The 22,347-nt window shown below is 34.3% G+C and overlaps 6 protein-coding genes across 7 annotated transcripts; 3 read left to right on the top strand and 3 right to left on the bottom strand.

Moving 5' to 3' along the window:
- Window positions 1–976: 976 nt before the first annotated feature.
- Window positions 977–3,733, top strand: LOC106710594. Its single transcript, XM_014502688.2, has 7 exons — window positions 977–1,155; window positions 1,490–1,616; window positions 1,825–1,923; window positions 2,048–2,164; window positions 2,376–2,521; window positions 2,718–2,895; window positions 3,175–3,733. The coding sequence occupies exons 1-7, from the start codon at window positions 1,084–1,086 to the stop codon at window positions 3,336–3,338; spliced, it is 903 nt and encodes a 300-aa protein (XP_014358174.2). The 5' UTR covers window positions 977–1,083; the 3' UTR covers window positions 3,339–3,733.
- Window positions 3,734–5,257: 1,524 nt separating this feature from the next.
- LOC106710601 lies at window positions 5,258–7,383 on the bottom strand. 2 transcript variants are annotated; one of them, XM_014502692.2, is made up of 6 exons: window positions 7,263–7,383; window positions 6,999–7,097; window positions 6,666–6,788; window positions 6,302–6,447; window positions 5,969–6,146; window positions 5,258–5,866 (listed from the first exon to the last, which is right to left on the bottom strand). In XM_014502692.2, exons 1-6 carry the CDS (start codon window positions 7,297–7,299, stop codon window positions 5,700–5,702), a joined length of 750 nt encoding a protein of 249 aa, XP_014358178.1. In that variant the 5' UTR covers window positions 7,300–7,383; the 3' UTR covers window positions 5,258–5,699. The 2 variants fall into 2 exon arrangements, with proteins under 2 accessions (XP_014358178.1, XP_014358179.1); XM_014502693.2 differs by lacking the exon at window positions 7,263–7,383 and adding an exon at window positions 7,165–7,184.
- A 1,488-nt stretch (window positions 7,384–8,871) lies between these two features.
- LOC106714032 (transcription elongation factor SPT4-A) lies at window positions 8,872–10,062 on the top strand. Its single transcript, XM_014506958.2, has 4 exons — window positions 8,872–9,094; window positions 9,167–9,273; window positions 9,462–9,517; window positions 9,893–10,062. The coding sequence occupies exons 1-4, from the start codon at window positions 9,026–9,028 to the stop codon at window positions 10,009–10,011; spliced, it is 351 nt and encodes a 116-aa protein (XP_014362444.1). The 5' UTR covers window positions 8,872–9,025; the 3' UTR covers window positions 10,012–10,062.
- Window positions 10,063–10,581: 519 nt separating this feature from the next.
- On the bottom strand, window positions 10,582–11,625 carry LOC106710592 (TP53-regulated inhibitor of apoptosis 1). Its single transcript, XM_014502685.2, has 2 exons — window positions 11,338–11,625; window positions 10,582–11,250 (listed from the first exon to the last, which is right to left on the bottom strand). Exons 1-2 carry the CDS (start codon window positions 11,482–11,484, stop codon window positions 11,152–11,154), a joined length of 246 nt encoding a protein of 81 aa, XP_014358171.1. The 5' UTR covers window positions 11,485–11,625; the 3' UTR covers window positions 10,582–11,151.
- A 385-nt stretch (window positions 11,626–12,010) lies between these two features.
- On the top strand, window positions 12,011–15,729 carry LOC106710533 (ESF1 homolog). Its single transcript, XM_045680578.1, has 8 exons — window positions 12,011–12,524; window positions 12,732–12,855; window positions 13,164–13,266; window positions 13,485–13,599; window positions 13,880–14,070; window positions 14,218–14,419; window positions 14,710–14,916; window positions 15,050–15,729. The coding sequence occupies exons 1-8, from the start codon at window positions 12,083–12,085 to the stop codon at window positions 15,727–15,729; spliced, it is 2,064 nt and encodes a 687-aa protein (XP_045536534.1). The 5' UTR covers window positions 12,011–12,082.
- Window positions 15,730–15,916: 187 nt separating this feature from the next.
- LOC106710532 (DNA (cytosine-5)-methyltransferase 1) lies at window positions 15,917–22,256 on the bottom strand. Its single transcript, XM_045680796.1, has 8 exons — window positions 22,001–22,256; window positions 21,557–21,659; window positions 20,916–21,297; window positions 20,185–20,398; window positions 17,084–20,090; window positions 16,827–17,007; window positions 16,152–16,333; window positions 15,917–16,037 (listed from the first exon to the last, which is right to left on the bottom strand). The coding sequence occupies exons 1-8, from the start codon at window positions 22,078–22,080 to the stop codon at window positions 15,957–15,959; spliced, it is 4,230 nt and encodes a 1,409-aa protein (XP_045536752.1). The 5' UTR covers window positions 22,081–22,256; the 3' UTR covers window positions 15,917–15,956.
- Between the last annotated feature and the right edge of the window lie 91 nt (window positions 22,257–22,347).

The following is a 22,347-nucleotide window of genomic DNA, read 5'->3' as shown; positions in this document are numbered from 1 at the left end:
CATTAGCTTTCTAATTAAACTTGTCACTTGTAGTCCTGACTGTAATTTATTCATCATCATCTCCTTGATGTTGTCCCACCTACGTAGGGTCGGTGCACCAAGTTTCCGTCCTCCAAATCAATCTGTCTGCCGTCATCTCCATTGTCACCCCCTTCTTGATCATGTCACCTTTTATGCAATCCATCCATCTCTTCCTAGGCATAACTGTAATTTATTGCAGTTGCCAGTAATTTAAAATTTAATAAGAAAAAAATCAATACAAAAACAAATATACTTATGAGCATTATTTTACTTTTAAACAATCAAATAATCAGTTAAAAAGTGATCAAAAGTTATTTTGGTAACAATCTAGTTGACGAAACCGATAGAAAAGTTAAGAATTTAGTTATTTGCAAAAAACATAATTCTGTGAACTTAAACTCCAAAAATATCATAAAGATATTTTCCTAGTAAGTACATTTCTAAACCGCCTTGTATTTTTAATATTTTCTTCACAATAAATAAAACAGTTGTGAATCCCCAGTCATGTAAAATAAGTATATGGGATCAAATTACATTTACAAATGTAATTCAATATAATATAGTGATATTTTTTTCATAGAAATCATTGAAATTTGAATAAGCATATTTGTCTTTAAAAGTTTGCATCTCGAAAGCAATTGACAAAAGTTAAAATATATATATATAAAAGAAAGTCGTGTTAGTTACACTATTTATAACTCAAGATCGGTTGAACTGATTTAGCTGAAAATTGATGGGGAGGTAGCTTAGAACTAGGAGACGGACATAGGAACTTTTTTATCTTGTGTGCATTTTTTTTATATTTCGCGCGGACGAAGTCGCGGGTAAAAGCTAGTTATATATAAAAACAATTCATCGTACCGTCTATTTTGTTAAAATTTGAGGGTAGGATGATATTAACACGACGCAACTGTCATTACTTAATTACTTGTATAGATGTATACTAATGTACGAAGCTGGTATAAATTGTGCGTTACCAAACGGCGTAGATCATTTCATTTGCGAGTTATAAAAGTGACTTATAAATTACAAAGTTATTTTATTATCATTTTGTTTATAATAATGAGTACAGTTAATACACATTTGATTCCTGAAATGGATAAGATTTCAACAGTCACATCAACTACGATGAACGTAAGTCTTTGTTTATTTATTTTTATTTAACTAATTAACTAATTATGGTTATAATGTTAAGAAACATTTCAATCTGTGACGAAGTATCTAAAACTTCAGAAATTTGTTGGTACTGTTAGTTTGTTTATAATTTGATTTGTTCATGTTTATATTTTTCACTCGTTGTTTAACATTACAGGGGAGATATAGTTGTTTTTGCTGATCGAAGAGGTGGATGGGATACACTCTTATAATTACATTGTCATCCAATATGGCCGCCAGTCCAGAAAACATTCGATACTAACTAATTCTTTTTAATTGATTTAAGTAATTAAGATAACTATATATTTTACAGAAAAATCTAATAGGGTCGGACGAAGGAGATGCTATTCAAAACAGCTTGTTCTCACCTTTGGCACCGCCATTTGAGAGTCGTTTGAACAATCTACTTCAGAATTCAGTTCAACATTCCACTTTGGCAGGTAAATTTGTAAATGAATTATTTTGTAATTTATGATGTATCATTTTGTGGATTAATATATGTGGATATATGTAACTCGGTCGAAATACACCTGCAAAACATAGTGTCATCCCACTCATTCTTTTTACAAAAAAGTAAGTCAACAAAACGTCGTTACACAAGTCACGGCAATACAATGTAACAGTATCTAACTATATTATTTTTGGTAGGACCAAGAAATTTTTCACAACCAATGATGAGCCTGAGGACAGACCATTCCGACGCAATATTCGACGACATAGGCTCCAGGTCTCAAAACTATTCGATTAGTAAGTAAAATTAATTTATAACAAGTCTATAGCACGTTATAAGTTGAATATAAACGTAGAGTTATTGTTGTTATATTAATTTATTTGATGTATTATTTTTTTTTTTGTTATTTTATCAAATTAGATGACAACGGCGATGCGAATGCGCGTGCGCAGAATGTGTGCAATGATGGCGTCCCTATTGGAGACACTGCGGCTAAAAACGAAAACATTTTCGACGCTTACGACTTCTTACTTAAAAGTGAGCATTTAGAATAACTTTTTTTTAACATATCTTAAAGTTTTTAAGTAGCTTTTCAACGTGAATGTGATCTTTGAGTGAGGCTTCTTGGAGAAGGATCTTTGGAGGAGGACGGATGGAGTTATTTTAAAAAGACAAAGATCAAAAAACATGTCGACCGTTACTGGAGACTTATAACATTTTTATTTAATTTTAATGATATTCTTACTAGGTATGAAGTCAGCACACATGTACATCTCATTACTGAACCCCGAGCAACTGGCTGTGCTGGGCGCGATGCGGCCAAGCGTGCTCTACGAGTTTCTGCAGGGCATACTGAAGGCTAAGACCGGCAAGCGTACCAAGCGACTGCCTACTGTTAGTACCTACACTTTAATACATACCTAATTTGTGTATTGTTACGGTTTTATGAAAGCCTACATGCTTACAACCGTATATTACCTACTAATCGTAAACAACCTGATTCAAATTCAATAATTTCGACTTATTGCCACTTAAATTAGACTTTATTCTTAATAAATTGTTTGGCTCTAACATAATTTACTTTCTATAGGAGTGCGCATTTTGCAAAAACAATGGTGAAAGCGAGGAGTGCTACATGTCGCACCCTCTGAAGGATTTCCGCGGGCGCGTGCTGTGTCCCGTGCTGCGCGCCTTCCGCTGCCCGCGCTGTGGCGCCACCGGCGACCGCGCTCACACCAAGAAATATTGTCCAGAAAACCCCGAAAACAGTGAGTATATATTCACACACTCACACACATTCTTCTAACATAAAGACACACATTCTCAAACACTTCCACTAAAACAAAACACGTCCACCAAAAACATAGAATTCCATTCCCTTAGAATATTATGTTGGGATAAAGAATTTACGAAGTCAGTCGATAAAAGGGCCGACAGTAATAAATAAACATCATTACGTTCTTACTTACTTCTAGTTCTACTACCTTACAGTTCTTACTTTCAATACAAAATAAAAAGGAAATTTCTAAATGTATTTTTTATTGCAGGTGTAAATCGTTCAGGAGACTACCAGTACCAACGCCGCCTTTCTTCCGCGTCTTCATTCTTCATGAGCGATGGTGTCCACGCTCCGGCCGCGTCCCCGCCCATGCCGTCTGACAACGACACAGGCCTGAACACACATTTGTGGTCAAGCTTCACCTTAAACTAACTTAGGAAACATTGAAAAGACTAACCATGCACAATTTTAACTTTGAACTGACAGCATTGTTTGAACTGAAATTGTTGACCCTGATTAGGTTTAGTCTATTAAAGTATTTATATAGGTTGTTATATTGGAACATGAATATTTTCGTACTGTAGGTAAGTATTTAGTATTAGTTGAGGTAGTGCCCGGCGAGTTCGTCTTGCTATATGATATAGTGTGCGCGAAGCTCACCCGGCGCAGGCGCAGGCGCACTCGGCCGCCGGTATGCAGGACATACCGTGACTGACTACATCATACTGAGCGCACCGCCCAAACCAAACATTACCTTTTATTACTTAAATTTTTATTCTTTAACTTTCACTAACTAGCGGAACAGATTCAATATTTTGCATTCTAATCTCAACCATAATTAATTGTCATTTTTATACATTTATTATTCCAAACTAGCTTTTACCCGCGACTCCGTCCGCGCGGAATAAAAAAAAAAAAAAAAGAAAACGGGGTAAAAATTATCCTATGTCCTATTCCTGGTTCTAAGCTACCTGCCCACCAATTTTCAGTCAAATCGATTCAGCCGTTCTTGAGTTATAAATGGTGTAACTAACACAACTTTCTTTTATATATATAGATAACAATGGTCAATTCAAATAGATTCTGTTAATTTTTTTATATGAATTTTGCAGCCATCATTAAAGGCTTTTAAAAAGAATAATAATTTAATACAAATTGTTTACTTACATTTTCCATAGTTTTTCTTTTATTTCATTGTAATACTTTCTAATGCAATCCTGTATACAGTTATAGTAAAATTGAGATTGTTCGAAAATTAATTAAATCATTATTTATGAATAAAACGTATTGCTTATTGTATTCAAGTGCACGAAGATCATAAATATATTAAATCTGTTTCATGAAATAAAGTCATTAAAATTGATTATGGGGTTTTATTATATTTGCCTTTATAAAAAAATTCTCCTGTGGCTCAGCGACGACAAGACTAACTTGTCCCATGTTCCAAGTAAGCTCTAGGAGGGAACCCCAGGAGGCGACAACGTCGACCAATGTTTAAGGTAAATCATTTTGATTGTATAAATCATGTTTTAGTGGGTACTCAACGTTATTTTTTGCCTGACTGACAAAATGTACGTACTCATGTTGTTTCCACCCTTTTATCAAAAACGTCATGTACTTATTAGCAATTCATGTATTTATTGCGGATCTAGGTAGCGGTAGTTAACATCAGGTGATTATGTTCTTAGTCAGCTCTTTTTATTTAAAAGAAAACCCTGAAATTTCTTCCATTTTCCATCTTTCATCCTGGTAGGTCATGGTCAAATAATACAATAAATGAAAAACTAAAAATTTTTACAGAATTTAATTAACGAAACAAAGGGAACAAAGTTTAAAAAAATCTATTAATAGTAACACCAAAACCATAAGAATTTTTTATTCACAAAATAATTGTTAAAAAAATTCGATATCCTAGAAAAAAATTGATCAGAATTAGAACAAAATTATTTGCCAAATGAATGAGGAGGAGCTATAATAAATGCATTAAAATCTTTACACAAAAGTTAAAAATGTTCAAAATGACATCAAATTGATTTATAAATACACACTGAATTCAGTTCAAAGGCCGATAAAATATAATTACTAAAATTGAAATTCAAGTAAAAACCATAACCAAATAAAGAATTTTCTCAAAATTATGCCAAAATCTAAAATTTTACAAATCAAAAGTCTTAGGACAAAATACAAAATGACGCATTCGAAGAAATAACAATTAAATTCAAAAGAAAACTGCTATTATTTTCATTATATTATAATGCACATTAATCGTTCCTTATTTTCAAAGTATCTTTTTTTTGTTGTTTTTTAAGCAACTGGAAAGTAAAATGTTAAATCTTTTTCGATACCCAGTGAAAGTTAAAGAATAAAAACATAAATAATAAAAGGTAAAAGGTAATGTGTAGTGTGGGCGGTGCAATGTCAGCCGCGGTATGTCCCGCATACCGGCGACGGAGTGCGCCTGCGCCTGCGCCTGCGCCCGGCGAATCTCGCGCACACTATCTTACATAGTAAGACGAAATCGCTGGCCGCTACCTTACTAACATTACATACAAACCTAAAGTACCAACAGTACTCATGTTCGAAGATATCAACTTATAAACACTAATCTCCTAAACGTACTTAGGGTCAAGAATTTCCACTGTACAAAGTACACATTTCAAATTAAAACCTGACAATAAAACTGTTCCAAGGCTGATGCTGAGCTTTGCTGAAAGACTTAAACGTAATACCTAACATATAAAGGATACTCCGCAATATCAAGTTATTAGATAAGTCTAATTAGAATGTTGTCAGTCAGTTCATGGCGAAGCTGGACCATATAGAGGAGCGCAAGTTGTTATTGCTGGCAGAAGGAGAGACCGGAGTGGCGGCGGGAGCTGCCTGCGCCGCACGCCCTGCCTCGTTCATCAGGAATGTGGATCCTGACACACGACGCCGGTATAGGAAACCAGCAGAACGCTCTATGAAAATAAAAAGAAACAAATAAAATAAAAATTTACAATTATGTACCCTTAAAAATGTGTAAGTGACAATTCGTTTAGCATAAATCGAAGTGGACATACCAGATTCGGGATTTTCCGGGCAGTACTTGATAGTGTGAGCGCGGTCGCCGGTGGCGCCACAGCGCGGGCAGCGGAAGGCGCGCAGCACGGGACACAGCACGCGCCCGCGGAAGTCCTTCAGAGGGTGCGACATGTAGCACTCCTCTTCCTCACCGTTATTCTTGCAGAATGCACACTCCTGTGGTAAATGTTTACGATATATTTGGCCATATTTATTTGAACGTAGAGCATTTTTGCATGCAAGTCGGACTAAAGCTGTGGTGACTTTAAGAAAAGCTTAAGATAACGGGAAGTAGACTGCTGAAATACTTCGTAAGTTTAAAGTAAACTAACATTAGGCAGGCGCTTGACGCGCTTGTTGCCGTACGCCTTGACGACCTCCTGCAAGAAGTCGTAGAGCACGCTCGGCCTCATCGAACTCAGCACCGCCAGCTGCTCCGGGTTCAGCATCGACACGTACAAGTTGGCCGACGTCATACCTGACATCACAACACAACACATTCATATAGTACATAGTAAGGGTGCTCTTGTTCACGACGTGCTAAATCAAATGACGGTTAATAACAATTCTAACTTTAGGTGCGCTAAACTTCAAGCGGTTACAAGAAGGTTATCGTATCATATCCTGTCATAAATTAACTACTACTATTATAATAAATAAACGAAGACATTTTACAATATTAATTTGAATACTAACTTTTAATTAAGAAGTCATATGCACCGACAAAGTTTTCGTTCCTTACAACAGGTGCGTCAGTTACATCTCCACAAACGTTCTTCTGGGCGGCAGAAGTCGCATCACCGGTCATCGGGTTGCCATCTAAAAATAATAATGTACAGTTATTAAGTAAAATCAAATTATATTTGTCTCTCATACGTTTCTAAACCTCTGGAAAAATTTAAATACCATGACTAAACACCAGAGATTTACTTTCTAAAAAATAAAATTTTGTTTGCACTAAAACATTATTTTGATTATTAAGGATTTCGACTTCATGAAAGTAACAAATAATAAGCTATGTGTACTCACTCAATGTATAGCTGTGAGAACTGGAACCGATGTCGTCAAACTGCACGTCAGAATTATTTGTTCGCATGTTCAACATTGGCTGGTCAAATTCTCTGTTAGCTGTTATGACAATGTTTTATTAAAATCGAGAAATTTAACTGAACGTACAATATTCATATATACATACTCGCAAGATATTACCCTCCTGTCAGTATGGCAAAAGATAATATATAAAATTAAACACATTTCAGGTAACTAATAACAGTGGCTGAAAGTGCAAATCACCTGAAGCATTAGGATACTGCATTTGGGTCTGATGCATATTGTTCAAACGACTCTCAAAAGGCGGCGCTAAAGGTGAAAAAACACTGCTCTGTGTCGAATCCACTATCTGATCAGTAGTTGTGCTATTCTGTTGAAAAATATATAGTTGAGTTAAAAAACTTTGGCATCTGTTTAATTTTATAAATTAGTATTTCATTTGTAAATAATGAAGTAATAACAATGATTACACTCTGGGGACTGTAAGAAAATCAAACAAAGTTATAATTCTGCCCTATTTACCTTACCTTATTTAAATTAGTGGGTACTATATTGAATGAAGGAAAATGTTTTCCAAGCTCAAGTTAATGTTCAAGTAACGCAAAGATAACGATAACACTTTTAATTAAAATAACCGACTTTTAGGGTCAAGTTTTGTGTATAATTTTTTTTTTCATATTAGTTTAAAGTAAAGATTTTTTAAAACAGAGTTTCTTACCTACCACCTACTGAATAAAATTAAAAGATAATAATTTCAACTTACGGTAACCGCAACAGATGTAACTACAGGTCTATTTTCTTCCACTTCATATGTATACTGAACAGTACTCATTATGAAATATATAAAATCAACAATATATTAAACTTTTCTGTATTTACTGCAACGCAGACAAAAATGTTAAACACTAGACCGCATAAGAACGCTGCATTTATAGCTAACGGATGCAAAGTTATACATATATACGGGTAATTAGTTAACGATACGCACTCTTCGTAAGATTTAGTATCGATCTACCCTCAAATTCAAAAACACGCACTTCAACACTCATAACTTTTCTTAATCATTTAACATTTAAAAATACCCTCACGTAAGCAGCTATCAATTTAATAATTGTGAAAACATTTATTTCAGGCAAAATTATAATATTTATCACTGTTCGGAAAACAATTGGTGTATTTTTAGAAGTCATTAAGAATTATATAGCTATCATTATTTAGTTTATAATTAATGTATTCCTAATAATTCCTACTAAGTAGGGTTGGCGACAAGGACTACTGTAAAAAATGAAGACAAGACTTTAATGTTTATAAAACTTTGTGCGCCGACCCATGTGAGTGGGATAAGGCCAGAAAGATGATGACTGTTCGAAAAAAGCTTGTTTTCTTCGTGTAAACAATAAACTCAATCTCAAACGTTACAACATATAAAATGTTTTTCTATCAATTTAATGACCTTTATTATCAGAAGATTGCGAGGTGCATAAGTATTTTTATTCGCAAAAATACTACTATACAAAGAGTATAGTAAGTATAGTCTATATATTTTTTGTACAAAATAAGATTTCTTTTCTACTTGATTTTTTTAAGCGCCATCTACACATTAATCATAAAAACCTGTTAAATTGAATGACTGCAAAGTAAATCATTCACCATTTCAGCAATAGAACGATTTCTATCGTACTCAATTTAATAATTATATCAAATATCGTGCATTAAAAAAACCTTTTTAAATCTATAAATACATATTTGAATAACTTTTTTTAACTATCTTAATGATAAACCATTGGCATAATGTTCACAACTTCAAACAGACAAATACGGACAGTCCCAAAAAAAATTGTCAACTGGATTAGGTGACGTTTGACGTTGACATTCCAAGAAAAAAACAAATTAAAAACCGAGGAAACAATTTTGTTGCGTGTGAGCACGAAAATATTATAATTTTAAGAAATTAAGAAATATTTTATTGCAACTTTAACTTTAGTGGATTGTTATATCAAACAATTATGTCACTTAATGTGGTACCCAAAGATATAAGGGGATTGAGGGCTTGTTTAGTGTGTTCTTTAATAAAGGTAATTACAGCAAAAGATTATTAAATATCGAGTTAAAAATTAAGACTATTGATTAATAAATGATCTTTGCAGACGTTTGAACAATTCGAATACTATGGCTGCGATAATTGTGACGAATTTCTACGAATGAAAAGCAACAAGGACAATGTTTACGACTGCACTAGTAATAATTTTGACGGGTAACTCTTTCCATTTCAATTTAATAAATATTGCCTTGGATTAGCTTAAAATATTATTTTTATTAATGATTTTCAAAATTAATTATGTAATGTTCTTTAATAACAGCAATGATTGTTAATAATTATAATAAGAATATTTCCTACTATTCCATGAAATGTTTCATCAAAATGTGTTATTTAATTTACAGTATGATAGCAGTTATGAGCCCTGAAGATAGTTGGGTTTGCAAATGGCAGCGAATAAGTAAGTGACACCTCTTTGCTGTTTTTGACCTGTTTACCTTTATTGGCAGTCAAAGTATTACTGTACAAAAACTCTTTATATAATCTACTAAAGTAAATAATAAAGTAACCTTAGTACACATTCTCAAGTACCAAATGAGAAAATACCTCAATATGTTGGTTAATTCTTAAGTCAATTTTTTTACTGTGCAAGTATTCATTAACAAATTTAGTACCACAGGCTAGACAAATAAATTCAAGTGGGATGGATTGTGTTTTGTGGTACCCAAGTATAATATTTACAATATTTTTTTAACTGTTTTTAGCTAAGTTGTAAAAAGAGATTGAAGTATGTATGGTTTTTATTTATTGTGTTGTATGAATAAATTTTGTGCAGGTCGATTTTGCCCTGGTGTTTATGCAATATCAGTGTCTGGTCGTCTTCCCGCCGGAGTGATTAGAGAAATGAAGAGTAGAGGTATTGCATATCGTCCCAGAGATACCAGCCAGCGATAATATTGTTATCAAAAGAAGTTTCAATGTATCATATAAAGTAAATTAAATAAATTCAACATAAATATTTGTTTATAATTTTGTAGTGTATGATAATGGGTTTCTCATGTTTATTTTTGCCACTACACACTACAAGATCATAGAAATTTTCAATTCGAACTTTAATAGGTTTTCAAATATGTAGATTTATATAATTTTAAATACACTCCTTTTCTGATTTTTGGTGAAACATGATAAAAATAGCTGTCACCCACAACTTTATCTGTGCGGAATTTAAAAAAAAATTTTATAAATAGCCTATGTGTTCTTTCAGACTATGTTCTACATCTGTACAAAATTCCATCAAGATCCGTTCAGCCTTTCCGGAGATACCTTCAAACAAACATCCATCCATCCATCTAAAAATTCGCATTTATAATATTAGTAAGATGTAATTATATCGCTTTCTGAAAAAAAGTGAGATCACAAAATATTTCAATAGTGCAAACTCAATATATTTTTTAACCAATCAGAGTTCTTTAAATTATTTTTTTAAAGCAAATATTTCTTCAATCAAACTGCAAATTTGCTAATAATCATTTACTACCACAATTCATTTCCAAGCTTGACTATTACAAAATATTAAATGTAAATTTTTACATATGTAAAGCAGGAACAATCCAGTAACAGGTTACAAAGATGGTACTATATTAGTGCATCACTTTTATCTTAATAAAATGGAATGATTTAGCCTTAGCATTATCAACCCTAAGTTAGGGTAAGCTCCAAGCCACTCAGTGGGGACATATAGTCAGCTAATGATAATTACCCAAAAAAAAAAACAATATAATTTTGTCTACTAAATGTTCACTTTCAAATAACTAATGCATAGCCACCACAATTAATTCTAATAATAACAGCAAAGAAAATACTATCATGTTAAAATGATAATCTACACTTTTGTAATAACATTCAAAGCCTTTGACTAAGACATATTTTTAAAATGTTTAACACAAAATTAGAAGTTCATCAACAATTACTTTGTATTACATTGTTTTTTCTGTTAAATTAATACACTGTTTACTCTTGACACTTAAAAATATCCCCGTTTTTAAATACGCAATTCATAATAGGGGTGAAAGTGCACATAACACTGTATTTGTGTCAACTGCTTTCCGTTGGTGGTGCTTTGAATTCATTATCAGTGCCCAGAACGTCCTTATCAATTTCCTTAAAGTCAATATTTTGCTGTTTCATGGCATTCTAGAAAAGAAAAATAATAATTGAGAAAAAATAAAAACTCAAATAAATATCATATAAAAACAAATTAATTACGTAAATATGCACAACCTTTACGCAATCTTGATAAACTTTAAAAATACCAGAACACACAGAATCGTCATGATCGCCTTTTAAAAATCTCTCTGAAAACCAACTATTGAAGCAGTCGTCATATTTTTTCTTTAAATCGGTACACTCTTCGCCTATACTATTCATGTTTAGGATCAATCAATAAATTAGTGTTCTATCGAAGAGTATAAGGTAAGTTTATTAAATCGTGTACTATACGAAACGAAATTAACCTCAAAAATAACTTGATGACATTTGTCTTACCAAAAATTAGATATATTTGACAGTTGGACCTTTGTTTTTTTTAATTTATTAAGGCATTGGATATCGGTGTCCTTTACCCTGGGACCTTTGTTTCGACGTAAACAATTGCTAACATTAAAAACTTAATAAAGCACTACAAAAAATAATTCTCTATTTCGTAATTGACTTTGGCAAACTAAAGAATGTAATTTTAACTTCAACTAATTAAACCGTAATTTCTCGTGAATAGATAAGATAAAATTATATTTGTCATGATTGTATACTGGCTGCGTAGTGTAACATTTTTCTGGGAATGTCGGGAATGTCAATATGGCGATTGTTGTCAAATGTCAATGTCATTTTAACCTGCACGTAGTGCACTGCATCGATGTTGTTTTTAAGTTTTTAGGTTAAATATTGAATATAAGTAGTACCAAAGTGTTGTCTAAAATTATTAATTAATACCATTTCATACAATTTAAATATATTGAACTTTAAAATCATGAGTGATATACTGAAAGACAGTCGTTTTGCAAAGTATCTTAACGATCCTCGATACAAGCAAATACCTAAACATGAGAGGAAAGTTAAAATTGACAAAAGATTTCAGTCCATGTTCGAAGATGATAAGTTCAAAGTAAAATACACAGTAGACAAACGTGGTCGACCAATAAACGAAACATCCACAGAAAATTTACGAAAATACTACGACATCGAGGATTCAGAGAGTTCTGCCGAAGAATCTGAAGATGAAGAAAAACAACTGGAGGAAAAAGAAGAGGAATCTGCGTCGGCAGGTCGTTTTGTACGAAGAGCACCGAGTGAGGACAAGGAAAAACATGAGGAACAAAAATTAGTTAACGATAAGTTGGTTAGGGGAAAATTGGACAAAAAGATCAAGAATAAATTGCTTGATTTAGATATTGATTACGCCCGTGGTGAAGGTAGATAAACATCTTACAATAAATTAAGTCTTAAAACAACAATAATTACAATATTTATTGCATAGTGTTCTGCAAATTGTTGAATATTTATTTTTAATCATATTTTATATTGTTTTTATTGATATTTAAGATGAATTGCTTATATTAAAAAAAATTGGATATATTTCCTTAACATATGATATACTAAAAAAGAAACAATGTTTGCAGGGATACTCCTGACAGACAGCTCCAGTGATGAGGACAGTAGTGAGGAGGAGCAGGATAGTGATCTGGAACATGAGTGGGGGGAACTGGATGCTGATGCTGAGACCACTGATGAATCTACTAGAAGGTGATTTATAGTAGAATGATTTATTATATCTAATATACAATGTATAAAATGAAATAGTCAAATGTGAGAAGGAAGCTTTTCTCTGTAGAGGAGTAGCTGAGGCTCTTTGGAGTTACACAGAGTTGTAGAGAACTTAATCTTTACAATTTGCCCATGCTTGATCAACCCCACCTGTTTTTAAGGATATCATTATAATCCTTCTAAATAAGCTCAAATTAGAGAGTAATTGAACTTGCAATAAAATAGATTTTGCTAAACTTTATAAAATATGTAAAAATAATAAAAATTACATCTTTATTTGTTGTCAGGATAGCAATATGCAACATGGATTGGGACAATATAAAAGCTTCCGATATAATGGTGTTGCTTAGTTCATTTCTACCACCTGGAGGTATAATACATAAGATAACTGTGAGTTGATTATCATCAATTGTAATGTAATGCTTTGAATTCTAGAATATAAGATAATTATTATCTAAAATTACATCTTGATCAATACCAAAATATGGCGATAGCACAAATAAACTAAGCCGTATCACATTTTAATTCTTAGCAGTGATGGTAATTAAAGTTATTACATTCTGAAAGCTTAGTTATTAGTACTTATAACATTATTACTGAATTTCTAGATTTATCCATCTGAATATGGTCTACAAAGATTAAAAGAAGAGGAGGTAAGAGGGCCAATTGAATTAACAGAGGAAAAAGTTGATGAACTATCAGATGATGGGGGAAATGAAGAAGGTAAGTTTTTACTTTACTTTTTTATTCTTAAATTTTAAATCTTTCATCCATAAACTGCATAGACAATGGTAAAAATATACTACAAAATATTTCATAACTCATAACCAAGTGTTGGAATGTCATATTTGATACAAATTGCTATTTTTTTGTGCACCATATATGTTATAGTATACCTATTTTTACCTTATAGTACTTCTTTGGCGGGAAATATATTAGCTTATATTATCTACTAAGTGAGTGAGGTTTTTAGGGCTAGATCCACTTATATAAATTATTCCAGGTTCAACATATCATATGGAGAAACTCCGAAGGTATCAATTAAACAGACTCAAGTATTACTATGCGGTGGTTGAATGTGACACGGTAGCCACCGCAGACAAGCTGTACAGTGAATGTGACGGAATGGAGTACGAGAGTAGTGCAACCAGGCTTGATATGAGATTCATACCTGATGACGTCACATTTGATCAGGTATTCAGAGCACTCATAGCACTTGCTATAACACTCCATTAAAAAATAAAGATTATATAAAAATGTTTTGTCTTTTCTAACAAGTGCATAATGTAGAGTATATTTGTGTGTTATGTTTAAATATTTATCTAATAACAATATTTGTAGGAGGCGCGAGAAGAGTGCACCAAGCTGCCAGATTTGAGCAGATACAAGCCTCGCCTGTTCACAACCACTGCATTGCAACAAGCCAAGGTACAGCTGACGTGGGATGCAACCAACCCCAACCGCACTGAGGCCATCAAGAGTGCGCTTGACGGGAAGATTGATGATCTAGACCTCAAAGATTATTTGGCTTCTAGTAGTGAAGGTAACATTAACATTTTTAATACCCTTTTTTATATATTACGTTAACAGGTAACTATGGAGAACTTTAATAATTTGATTGAACGCAGTAAGTTATTAGTTGGTTACCTAAGGAGACCGAGAGTGTGACAGAAAGTGATCATTGCTATTTATCAATATAGATCTGAAGTTATAGATGTATTACTTGTCTTTATAAAAACTGAAAGGATAGTTCGTGATAGTAAAAAAAATTAGGAAAGATTCTAGAACTGCTAGAGTTTATAAAAAAAGTAAAAAAAAACTATCAAATTGCAGAAGACGAAAATCAATCCGATGAGGAAGAAGATTCACAAGAAAACGTCTCAGATAATGATGACCCAATTCAAAAATACAAAATGTTGTTACAAGACATTGAAAAGAAAGAAGAGAAAAAACAAAATAAAGATATGGAAATGGAAATAACTTGGGGACTTGGTATTAAAGATAAAGCAGAAGAATTAGTTCAGAAGAAACTAAATGAAGGTATGCATTATACATATTTTGTTTTGTATAAAGTTTTAAATCAAAATATTGCATCACTTCTTAAATTGGTTGTTTTAATTTAAAATATTTTATACTATTTTTATCTTCATTTTCATAATTTTACAATTTTCAGACACTAAGGACTTAACACCTTTCGAAAAACTTTTACAAAAACGTAAAGAAAAGAAAAAGCAACGTAAACTGCAAAGGAACCAAAAAGAAAACACCGAAACAAATTCCGATGACGAGGAATCTGACGATATTCCTTCAGACATAGACATGAACGATCCATACTTTGCAGAAGAATTTGAGAATACTGAATTTAAGAAGAAAAAAGACACGAAAGTTAAAAAAGGTAAAAAAGATGAAAAAGATTCCGAGGTCGATGAGGAAGAAGAAAAAAGAAGAGCTGAATTGGAATTACTACTGGATGATGAGGATGATGGTAAACAACATTTTAGTTTAAAGAAAATACAGGAATCAGAAAATATTGATAAGAAATCAAAGAGGAAGAAGAAATTAAAAGCGAAAATGAAAGAACAGAAGGAATCATTGCCTGATTTTGAAATAAACCTTAATGATCAACGTTTTAATGCATTGTATAATTCACATTTGTACAACATTGATCCGAGTGATCCTAACTTCAAAAAGACTAAAAATATGGAAAAACTTATTCAGGAGAAGCTAAAACGACGGCCTACAGAGACCCCCGCGGAACAGAGCCAACCTAAGAAGTCTAAAGAAGATGCTGAATTGAGTGTACTGGTAAAAAGTCTGAAACAAAAAACAAAAAATGTGATCAAAAATAAATAGTGAAAAAACGTTATATTTTTAATTTTTTTCTGACTTTTTACATTTGTAATGTTATTATATTATCCCACTTAATTTTAACTAATACTATATTAATAAAAAATAAAAAATCTTAGTTTGAGGGTAATAAAACTAATTAGTTAAACAATATATTTATTCTCTTAAAATATCATAGCAAACGATGGTCCATAATTAAAATATCAAATCAACATAATATTTACAACATTTTATTACACTTTTGATATACTAAAAGCCTTCTTAATTTCACGACCCAAAGCAGCCCCGAGCGGCGGCGGAACGGCGTTGCCAATCTAGAAATGAAAATATATTTTATCATTCCTTATTCGTTCTTTCGCGTTAATTATTATTTGTGTTATACATTCTATGTTGCGTCCATCGTCCATCTGTGAAAAAATGTTAAATACCTGTCGATGTTTATCTTGTACGGAGCCTGCGAAGAGATATGAATCGGGGAATCCCTGCGAGCGCGCGCATTCCCGTACCGATACAACGCGGCTCTGCTCCGGGTGCAGTACGCGGCCCTGTTTGCCCATCGGCTCGGGATCAGTCACCGTCGTACTGAAGTACCCGTCCCAGCACAGCCGGCCTGCCAATACCACGCTCAGGTAAAAATAGAAATGAAGTCAAGGTCATAGATATCATTATCTAAAAAGTGCCATAAGATCCTTGTCAGAACTGTATACTCGGACAAGGATATCTGAACCGGTGAGAGGCGCTGCCGTCTCGGTTTGTTCTGTCAGAATATACATAGAACCTACTTAGACATCGAAAATGACATGACAGCAAAAGTACAAAGAGGATCTTGTGACATTTTTTTGTCATAATTTATTTTGACTCATTGCCACCGGTTTAAATAGCTTTGTCGGCCTGAAAGTGTTTATGGTATTATATCATGTATGACAACATCACTAATCGGGTCTGATAAGTTTGTGAGACAATATTTTTAGATTCAAAGTTTCGGTTCATGAAACTTTTGCAACAAGTTGTATTGACTAGATTTTTTGGAAATTGCTACACCGGTTCAGCTACTACGCAATGAAGCCAAATTGTGTTTGTGAGTGTATGAATGTACGACTGACCGTAGAGCCCGGCCCAGTTGTTGTGGCGGTTGGCGGTGTGCGGCAGACACCAGGGTATGAGCGTGTTCTCCTGCTTGTCATGCGGCGAGCACGCGCCACCGCTTGCGCACGCGCACACGCCGCGGAGCGCACCGCTAGACGAACGACCGTTCTTCTTATCCTCATACCTGTATTGCAGGACCTGACGACACAATCATTACATAGCGCCTTAACAAACACATCGATTAATGTGCCATCTACAAAGAAAGCATTCTTACCTTGCACTTTGTTCCATCAGACAACATGACCGATATATTAGGAAGATCTCTCCAGTCCGAGCCCGGAGTAGTCGGTATTCTGGCAATTCGTGCCTGGATCAGAGGAGCCATATTCTTGCAAATATGATCTCGTAGTTTCTTGCTTTCATCCTTACTTCTGACTAAACGTTGGAAGTGACTTTCCGGCATCGATCCGTACTCGATTTCTATTTGGTTTGCGCCGTTCGCTATAGTGGGTAGGTCGCTCATGGCGTCGCGGATGGTGCAAGTACGCCGCGGTGCCGACTCGTCCCATTTCATATTCGTCACGAATCGTTTGCCATCGATGGTCGCCGTTAAAGAACAAGCTCGTCTACTAAACACATGAGTCGGCTCCGGATACATAGGTAGCTTGTAACCGGGTGCCGCCGCTAAAATTATAAGCCTCCGCCTAGTTTGAGGTACGCCGTAGTTGCCCGCTTGGAGTATACCGAACGTGCACTGGTAACCCATATCCAGTAACGCACGAAGAGTCAACTTTAAAACCATTCCCTTCTTGAATGCCACAAAGTTTCTTACATTTTCCAGAATAAAGTACTTGGGTCGATAGTAATCGCAGTAGGAAAGGTACGAGGCCACCAGAGAATTCTTGAAATTGGAATACTCGCGGGAGTTGAATCGGTTCATGCCAGAGAACCCTTGGCAAGGCGGGCCGCCGCAGAGAAGTTCCACCTCTCCTTGCATGGGCAGCCTCAGGCCGCCTTTGCTATGCGTAGCTCCGGACATAACATCTTTCAATAGTGCGTTGCAATCCTCATTATAAACTGTACAATTTCTATTATTCAAAGAATAAGCGTGAGCGGCCGCCTCGACGTTCTCGACGGCCCATTTACATTCAGCAACGCCCGATCGATGCAAACCTTCCGATAGTCCGCCACACCCGGCGAAAATGTCGAGGGTTCTTAGAGGTCTTATTTTGACTTCTTCGTGTTTGTTAATATTAGTTTCCACAGGTTTAGAAGATTTCCCTTTCCCTTTACCTTTATCTTTGCCTCTGTCAGTTCTACCGACGGCCGCGGCGTGATGTGGTACATCTTCTATTTCTTTAGTCGCCTTGTTGTAGGCCATTCTGAAGTAAAATCTACTCGGATCTCTTTCGAGCCATTCATGCAGCGTTTCCTGATGCGGTACATTCCTTTCGTACACCAAATGACACGGTCCTACTACAGAAGAGAAGGAAATTTCTTTGATTTCGTCGCTCCAGTACACGACATTTAGATCTTCCTGTTGAGGAAAACGATTCGAAGTGTTTTCGGGTCTATACAAAATATTAACTTTGATATAGATATCTTGTGGGACGACGAGAGGGCCCTCGCCGGCCGCTGTCACAGCAGCGATGTGACCCAAACAGAATGGTTCGCCCGTGTCGACGTTAGAACCGCGTAAATTACTATCACTCTTGCGATAATACTCCGGATAAACATCCTCGTCCATCTTATCCAATTTGGTTTTATTGTTTGTATTTGCATTAATAAAGTTATTCTTAAGTTTAAAAGTGCCAGGTTTAAGAAAAACGCCCATTCCCTTCTTATATTCATAATCTTGCCATCTAACACAAGTCCATTCAGTTCTGTTAGTTTCGGTTACAAGCGATGATTTTTCCATCAGCTTTCCGATCACTTTAGGAATGTCTTTTGCATCCTTCCTAGTTTTTCGTTCACAAGACGGACAGTATCTATGTTTTCTTAACTCATTAGGACAAATCGGATCCTCCGGCAAGTCTTCGAAGCGAGCTGAAAACCTTTCATAGTATTTGTTGTAAAAATATGTTTTTCCGTCATCATCGAAAAATTCATCATCGACGCTTTTACCGCCCAGTTTGAACCAATCTTTAGCGGTCTCTCTTCGCTCAACATTAGCTTTTCTTAAAATCGAAGACAGCGGCGCTCCGTGACAACAACGATCAGCTAAGTATACTTCTCTTGGATCACCCACTTCACCTAACACTGTATCAGACGATCTTATAAAAACTTCGCCGTGAAAATAACCACTCTTTAGATTAATAGATTCTTTCCACATATAAGTCACTCTAGTAACTAATGCTGGTATGTTGGCTTGAGAAGTTTCGACCATCACAAAATCACCTATGCAAAGCTCTGAGCCGTCAATTTCTACTTTCTCATAATAAACTTTGGTAGCGTCCGCTTTAATTGGTTCTCCTATCCATGATATCTTTCTATTACTTGAGCCGGTGAGTTTGACAGGCACCGCGTCATCTATTTTATCGCGTTCCTTCCGTTCTACCATTTGACGATATTCTTCTTCATCTTCCGGCTCCGAGTCCTCGGCTTGTTCTACAGCCATGTTGGGGCAAAGTCGACGTACGCAAGCTTTCTTAGTACGTCCATGACCCCCAAACTTGGCCATCGCACGACATGCGTTACATTCACCGCAATCTGGCAATTGGCAAGCTTCACAAACACCACATCTCTTTCTTCTTAACACCAATTCATGGTTTGTTTTGTCCAACTGATTAGAAAAGAAACTTTCAAAGGTCTTCTGAACCAGTGGGGTAGTAGTAGCCTTGGTCCAGGCCTTTTTGTCAACTTTTTTGTAGTCGATCTTTGCTCGAATTTTTCTCTTGCCAAATTTAATACCCATCAGCTTAATTAACTCTCTGATGCAGGGCAAAGTAATCAATGGCTCATCATCTTCTCCGGTTTCCAAACTAACAACCTGGTCACATACAAACTGTGCATGCTTATGCAACATTTCCTCTGACATTTTTTTATCATTAAGTTCAGGAATCACTGACTGACATATAATGCCAACCAAGTCTTCATACGTAGGTTGAAGATAATGATTTTCTTCCAAATATTCAACCACAACTTTACTGAGCCAGATTTTCTCATATAAATTGTCCATTAGGGGTGTGTAAGCCTCGCTTGGCTTTAATAAATTATATTCACCAAATTCTGTAGATAAAGTTATACAATTTCTGGTGCCACCATCAAAGCCGTGAATGAACCTGTAAATGACATCATAACATGAGTATTTTTTTTAAAATTCACCGTCATTAATAGATTTAAACTTAAAAAAAGATTAATCTTGTTAGAACTTACCACTCAATAATTGGACCTACATCTTTAACTGGAATAGAATCCTCATCAATTTCCTGAGAGTCAGCACAAATAGATTTTAAGTACCCGGACATGTAGATCCTAACATCACTTTCAACCAAACCACCATCAATTGGACAAAGGTGTCCATGTTGATCAAATATTGAGAACCCCGTTATGTTTGTTTGTGGTCTTTCCATTATGTCTCCATCATCACCTGCAAAAAATAATATCAATTTAAATTAAACCCATGTCATGCTATAAAAGCTATGTTACTCTTTATTATTTCTAGCTGTTTAGGCTGCAGAACATCAAAATCTTACTAATATTATAAATACAAATGTTTGGATGGATGAATGGATGTTTGTTTGAAGGTATCTCCAGAATGGCTCAATGGATCTCATTGGAATTTGACATAGAAGATCATAGTCTGAAAGAACACATAGTCTACTTATTATGTTTTTTTTTAATTCCGCACGAATGAAAATTAGTGGGCCCTAAAAACATACCCATTATATATAATTTCCTATTGTCAATAAAACAAATATCAGAAGTTTTTTCTAAATTAGTATCTGGCTAGAGCAGTGATTCCTAAGTCGTCCAGATGGACCAAGTAAGATAGACAGGAAAATATTTCTTAAAGATGTACAATGGCAGAAAATAAAGTTGAAACTTAACAAGTTTAAAATAAAAATGTCGCAGTTTTAGACGCAGAATTGGTATTTACAATTTACCTGAGGCTAATAATAACTTTTCATTGGTCAGTGCAATAAATTCTTCAACAGCATTTTGAGGATGTCCTTGATAATAAATGATATCTGAATTGTTTAAATATTGTCCACAAATATCACATCTTTCTGTGTCCGCAGGTTTTGTTGTGCAATTTTTGTTTATATCAGTAATTACTTTAGCATTTTTTAATTCATTGACATTTTCACTACAATCACTATTATCGTTATTAATTTTTTCATTGCTGTCATCTTCGTGTTTACATATCTCATTAGAATTCGCTTCTTTAACTTCAATTTTAGCAGTATTATTGTCAACCGTAGTTTTATTTAGATCATTTATCTCATTATCTTCAATGGTATCGGAATCATTACATTTGATCTTTTTCTGAAAGTTGATAATGTTTATTCAAACCAAATGATTACAGTTACATATGTAATGTTAAATGTTATCAATCCACAGCAGTCAAAACACATGCCGTATTTTTTAGAATGATTTTGGTCAGATACCAAGCCTCACTTTTTCATTATGTTTTTGTGTTATTCACAGATTACACAAATCAAGTTCAAAAACAAGTAACACCTTATTTTTAAAAATTCAAAGCATTTTTTTCCAAAAGACATACATATATTGATTAGTTACTTACTTTCTCACTATCTTCATCCTCTGCAGAACTTCTTTTTCGCTTAGCACCAAACATATTTGTAATTTTTAATTGTATTCCATTCTTAGTAGATTTTTGTGCGGAACTGGAACATAAAGCATAATGAGAGTTGTTAAAATCATTATTTATATTTTTTGTGATGTCTAACATATTCATTTTTATAACTATATTTCAGGAGCAGTATCCATAAGAGAAAAGACTATAAAACCGAATCCAGCAAAACTTTGCTTCTGCCTAGAGTCCAAACTCAAATACCTTTGTGATTTAGTATGTAATATAGTACAATATAACTATTTTCACCTACGGCATACGATATTACTTAAATTATATGGAAGAAAATATATGGAAGGAAGACAATATATGGAAGGAAGGAAAGCTATTTTATTACTTCACAAACAAAGCTATGTAAGAGTTTTTGTATCTTACCAACTTGAAGATGTACTTTCTGTATCACTATTGTCAGTCGTGATACTTTTATTAAGACTAGTTTTGATAAATCCAGGCATTTTGAATAGAGTGAGTATCAAGTAACTCTAAGTTCTGTCAGGAAACAGGGAAAGATATTTTTAGGTTACCCAAATTATAAAACATGTTATAGCTATGACTAAACGCTATGAACGTTAATTTAATAAATTAAATTAGACACTAATAACTTTAAATTCTAATACCAAAAAGACAATTTACAATTTGAGTCAGATTGTCAATGTCTAAATTGGCGCGCAATCTTAAAAAAAACAACAAATTTTGAAGTTTGGAGCAAAGACATAGAACAC

The sequence above is a fragment of the Papilio machaon genome, chromosome 13, assembly GCF_912999745.1.
Source record: "Papilio machaon chromosome 13, ilPapMach1.1, whole genome shotgun sequence".
Taxonomy (NCBI): Eukaryota; Metazoa; Arthropoda; class Insecta; order Lepidoptera; family Papilionidae; genus Papilio; species Papilio machaon.
The sequence above is the reverse complement of the archived record's forward strand: the minus strand, read 5'-3'. Positions and strand labels throughout refer to the sequence as shown.

Coding starts and splice junctions, on each gene's coding strand:
- LOC106710532 (XM_045680796.1), bottom strand. CDS start 22,080: ATGCCTGGATTTATCAAAACTAGTCTTAATAAAAGTATCACGACTGAC. Junction 20,399..20,915: donor AAAGTTATTATTAGCCTCAG/GTAAATTGTAAA, acceptor TATTTTTTGCAG/GTGATGATGGAGACATAATG. Junction 17,008..17,083: donor CTGATGGAACAAAGTGCAAG/GTAAGAATGCTT, acceptor TTGTGTCGTCAG/GTCCTGCAATACAGGTATGA.
- LOC106710601 (XM_014502692.2), bottom strand. CDS start 7,299: ATGCATCAGACCCAAATGCAGTATCCTAATGCTTCAG. Junction 7,098..7,262: donor GCAGTATCCTAATGCTTCAG/GTGATTTGCACT, acceptor TTGTCATAACAG/CTAACAGAGAATTTGACCAG. Junction 6,147..6,301: donor GCGTCAAGCGCCTGCCTAAT/GTTAGTTTACTT, acceptor CATTTACCACAG/GAGTGTGCATTCTGCAAGAA.
- LOC106714032 (XM_014506958.2), top strand. CDS start 9,026: ATGTCACTTAATGTGGTACCCAAAGATATAAGGGGATTGAGGGCTTGT. Junction 9,274..9,461: donor ACTAGTAATAATTTTGACGG/GTAACTCTTTCC, acceptor TTTAATTTACAG/TATGATAGCAGTTATGAGCC. Junction 9,518..9,892: donor TTGCAAATGGCAGCGAATAA/GTAAGTGACACC, acceptor AATTTTGTGCAG/GTCGATTTTGCCCTGGTGTT.
- LOC106710592 (XM_014502685.2), bottom strand. CDS start 11,484: ATGAATAGTATAGGCGAAGAGTGTACCGATTTAAAGAAAAAATATGAC. Junction 11,251..11,337: donor TTTATCAAGATTGCGTAAAG/GTTGTGCATATT, acceptor TTTCTTTTCTAG/AATGCCATGAAACAGCAAAA.
- LOC106710594 (XM_014502688.2), top strand. CDS start 1,084: ATGAGTACAGTTAATACACATTTGATTCCTGAAATGGATAAGATTTCA. Junction 1,924..2,047: donor GTCTCAAAACTATTCGATTA/GTAAGTAAAATT, acceptor TTATCAAATTAG/ATGACAACGGCGATGCGAAT. Junction 2,522..2,717: donor GTACCAAGCGACTGCCTACT/GTTAGTACCTAC, acceptor TACTTTCTATAG/GAGTGCGCATTTTGCAAAAA.
- LOC106710533 (XM_045680578.1), top strand. CDS start 12,083: ATGAGTGATATACTGAAAGACAGTCGTTTTGCAAAGTATCTTAACGAT. Junction 12,856..13,163: donor ACTGATGAATCTACTAGAAG/GTGATTTATAGT, acceptor ATTTGTTGTCAG/GATAGCAATATGCAACATGG. Junction 14,071..14,217: donor ATGACGTCACATTTGATCAG/GTATTCAGAGCA, acceptor CAATATTTGTAG/GAGGCGCGAGAAGAGTGCAC.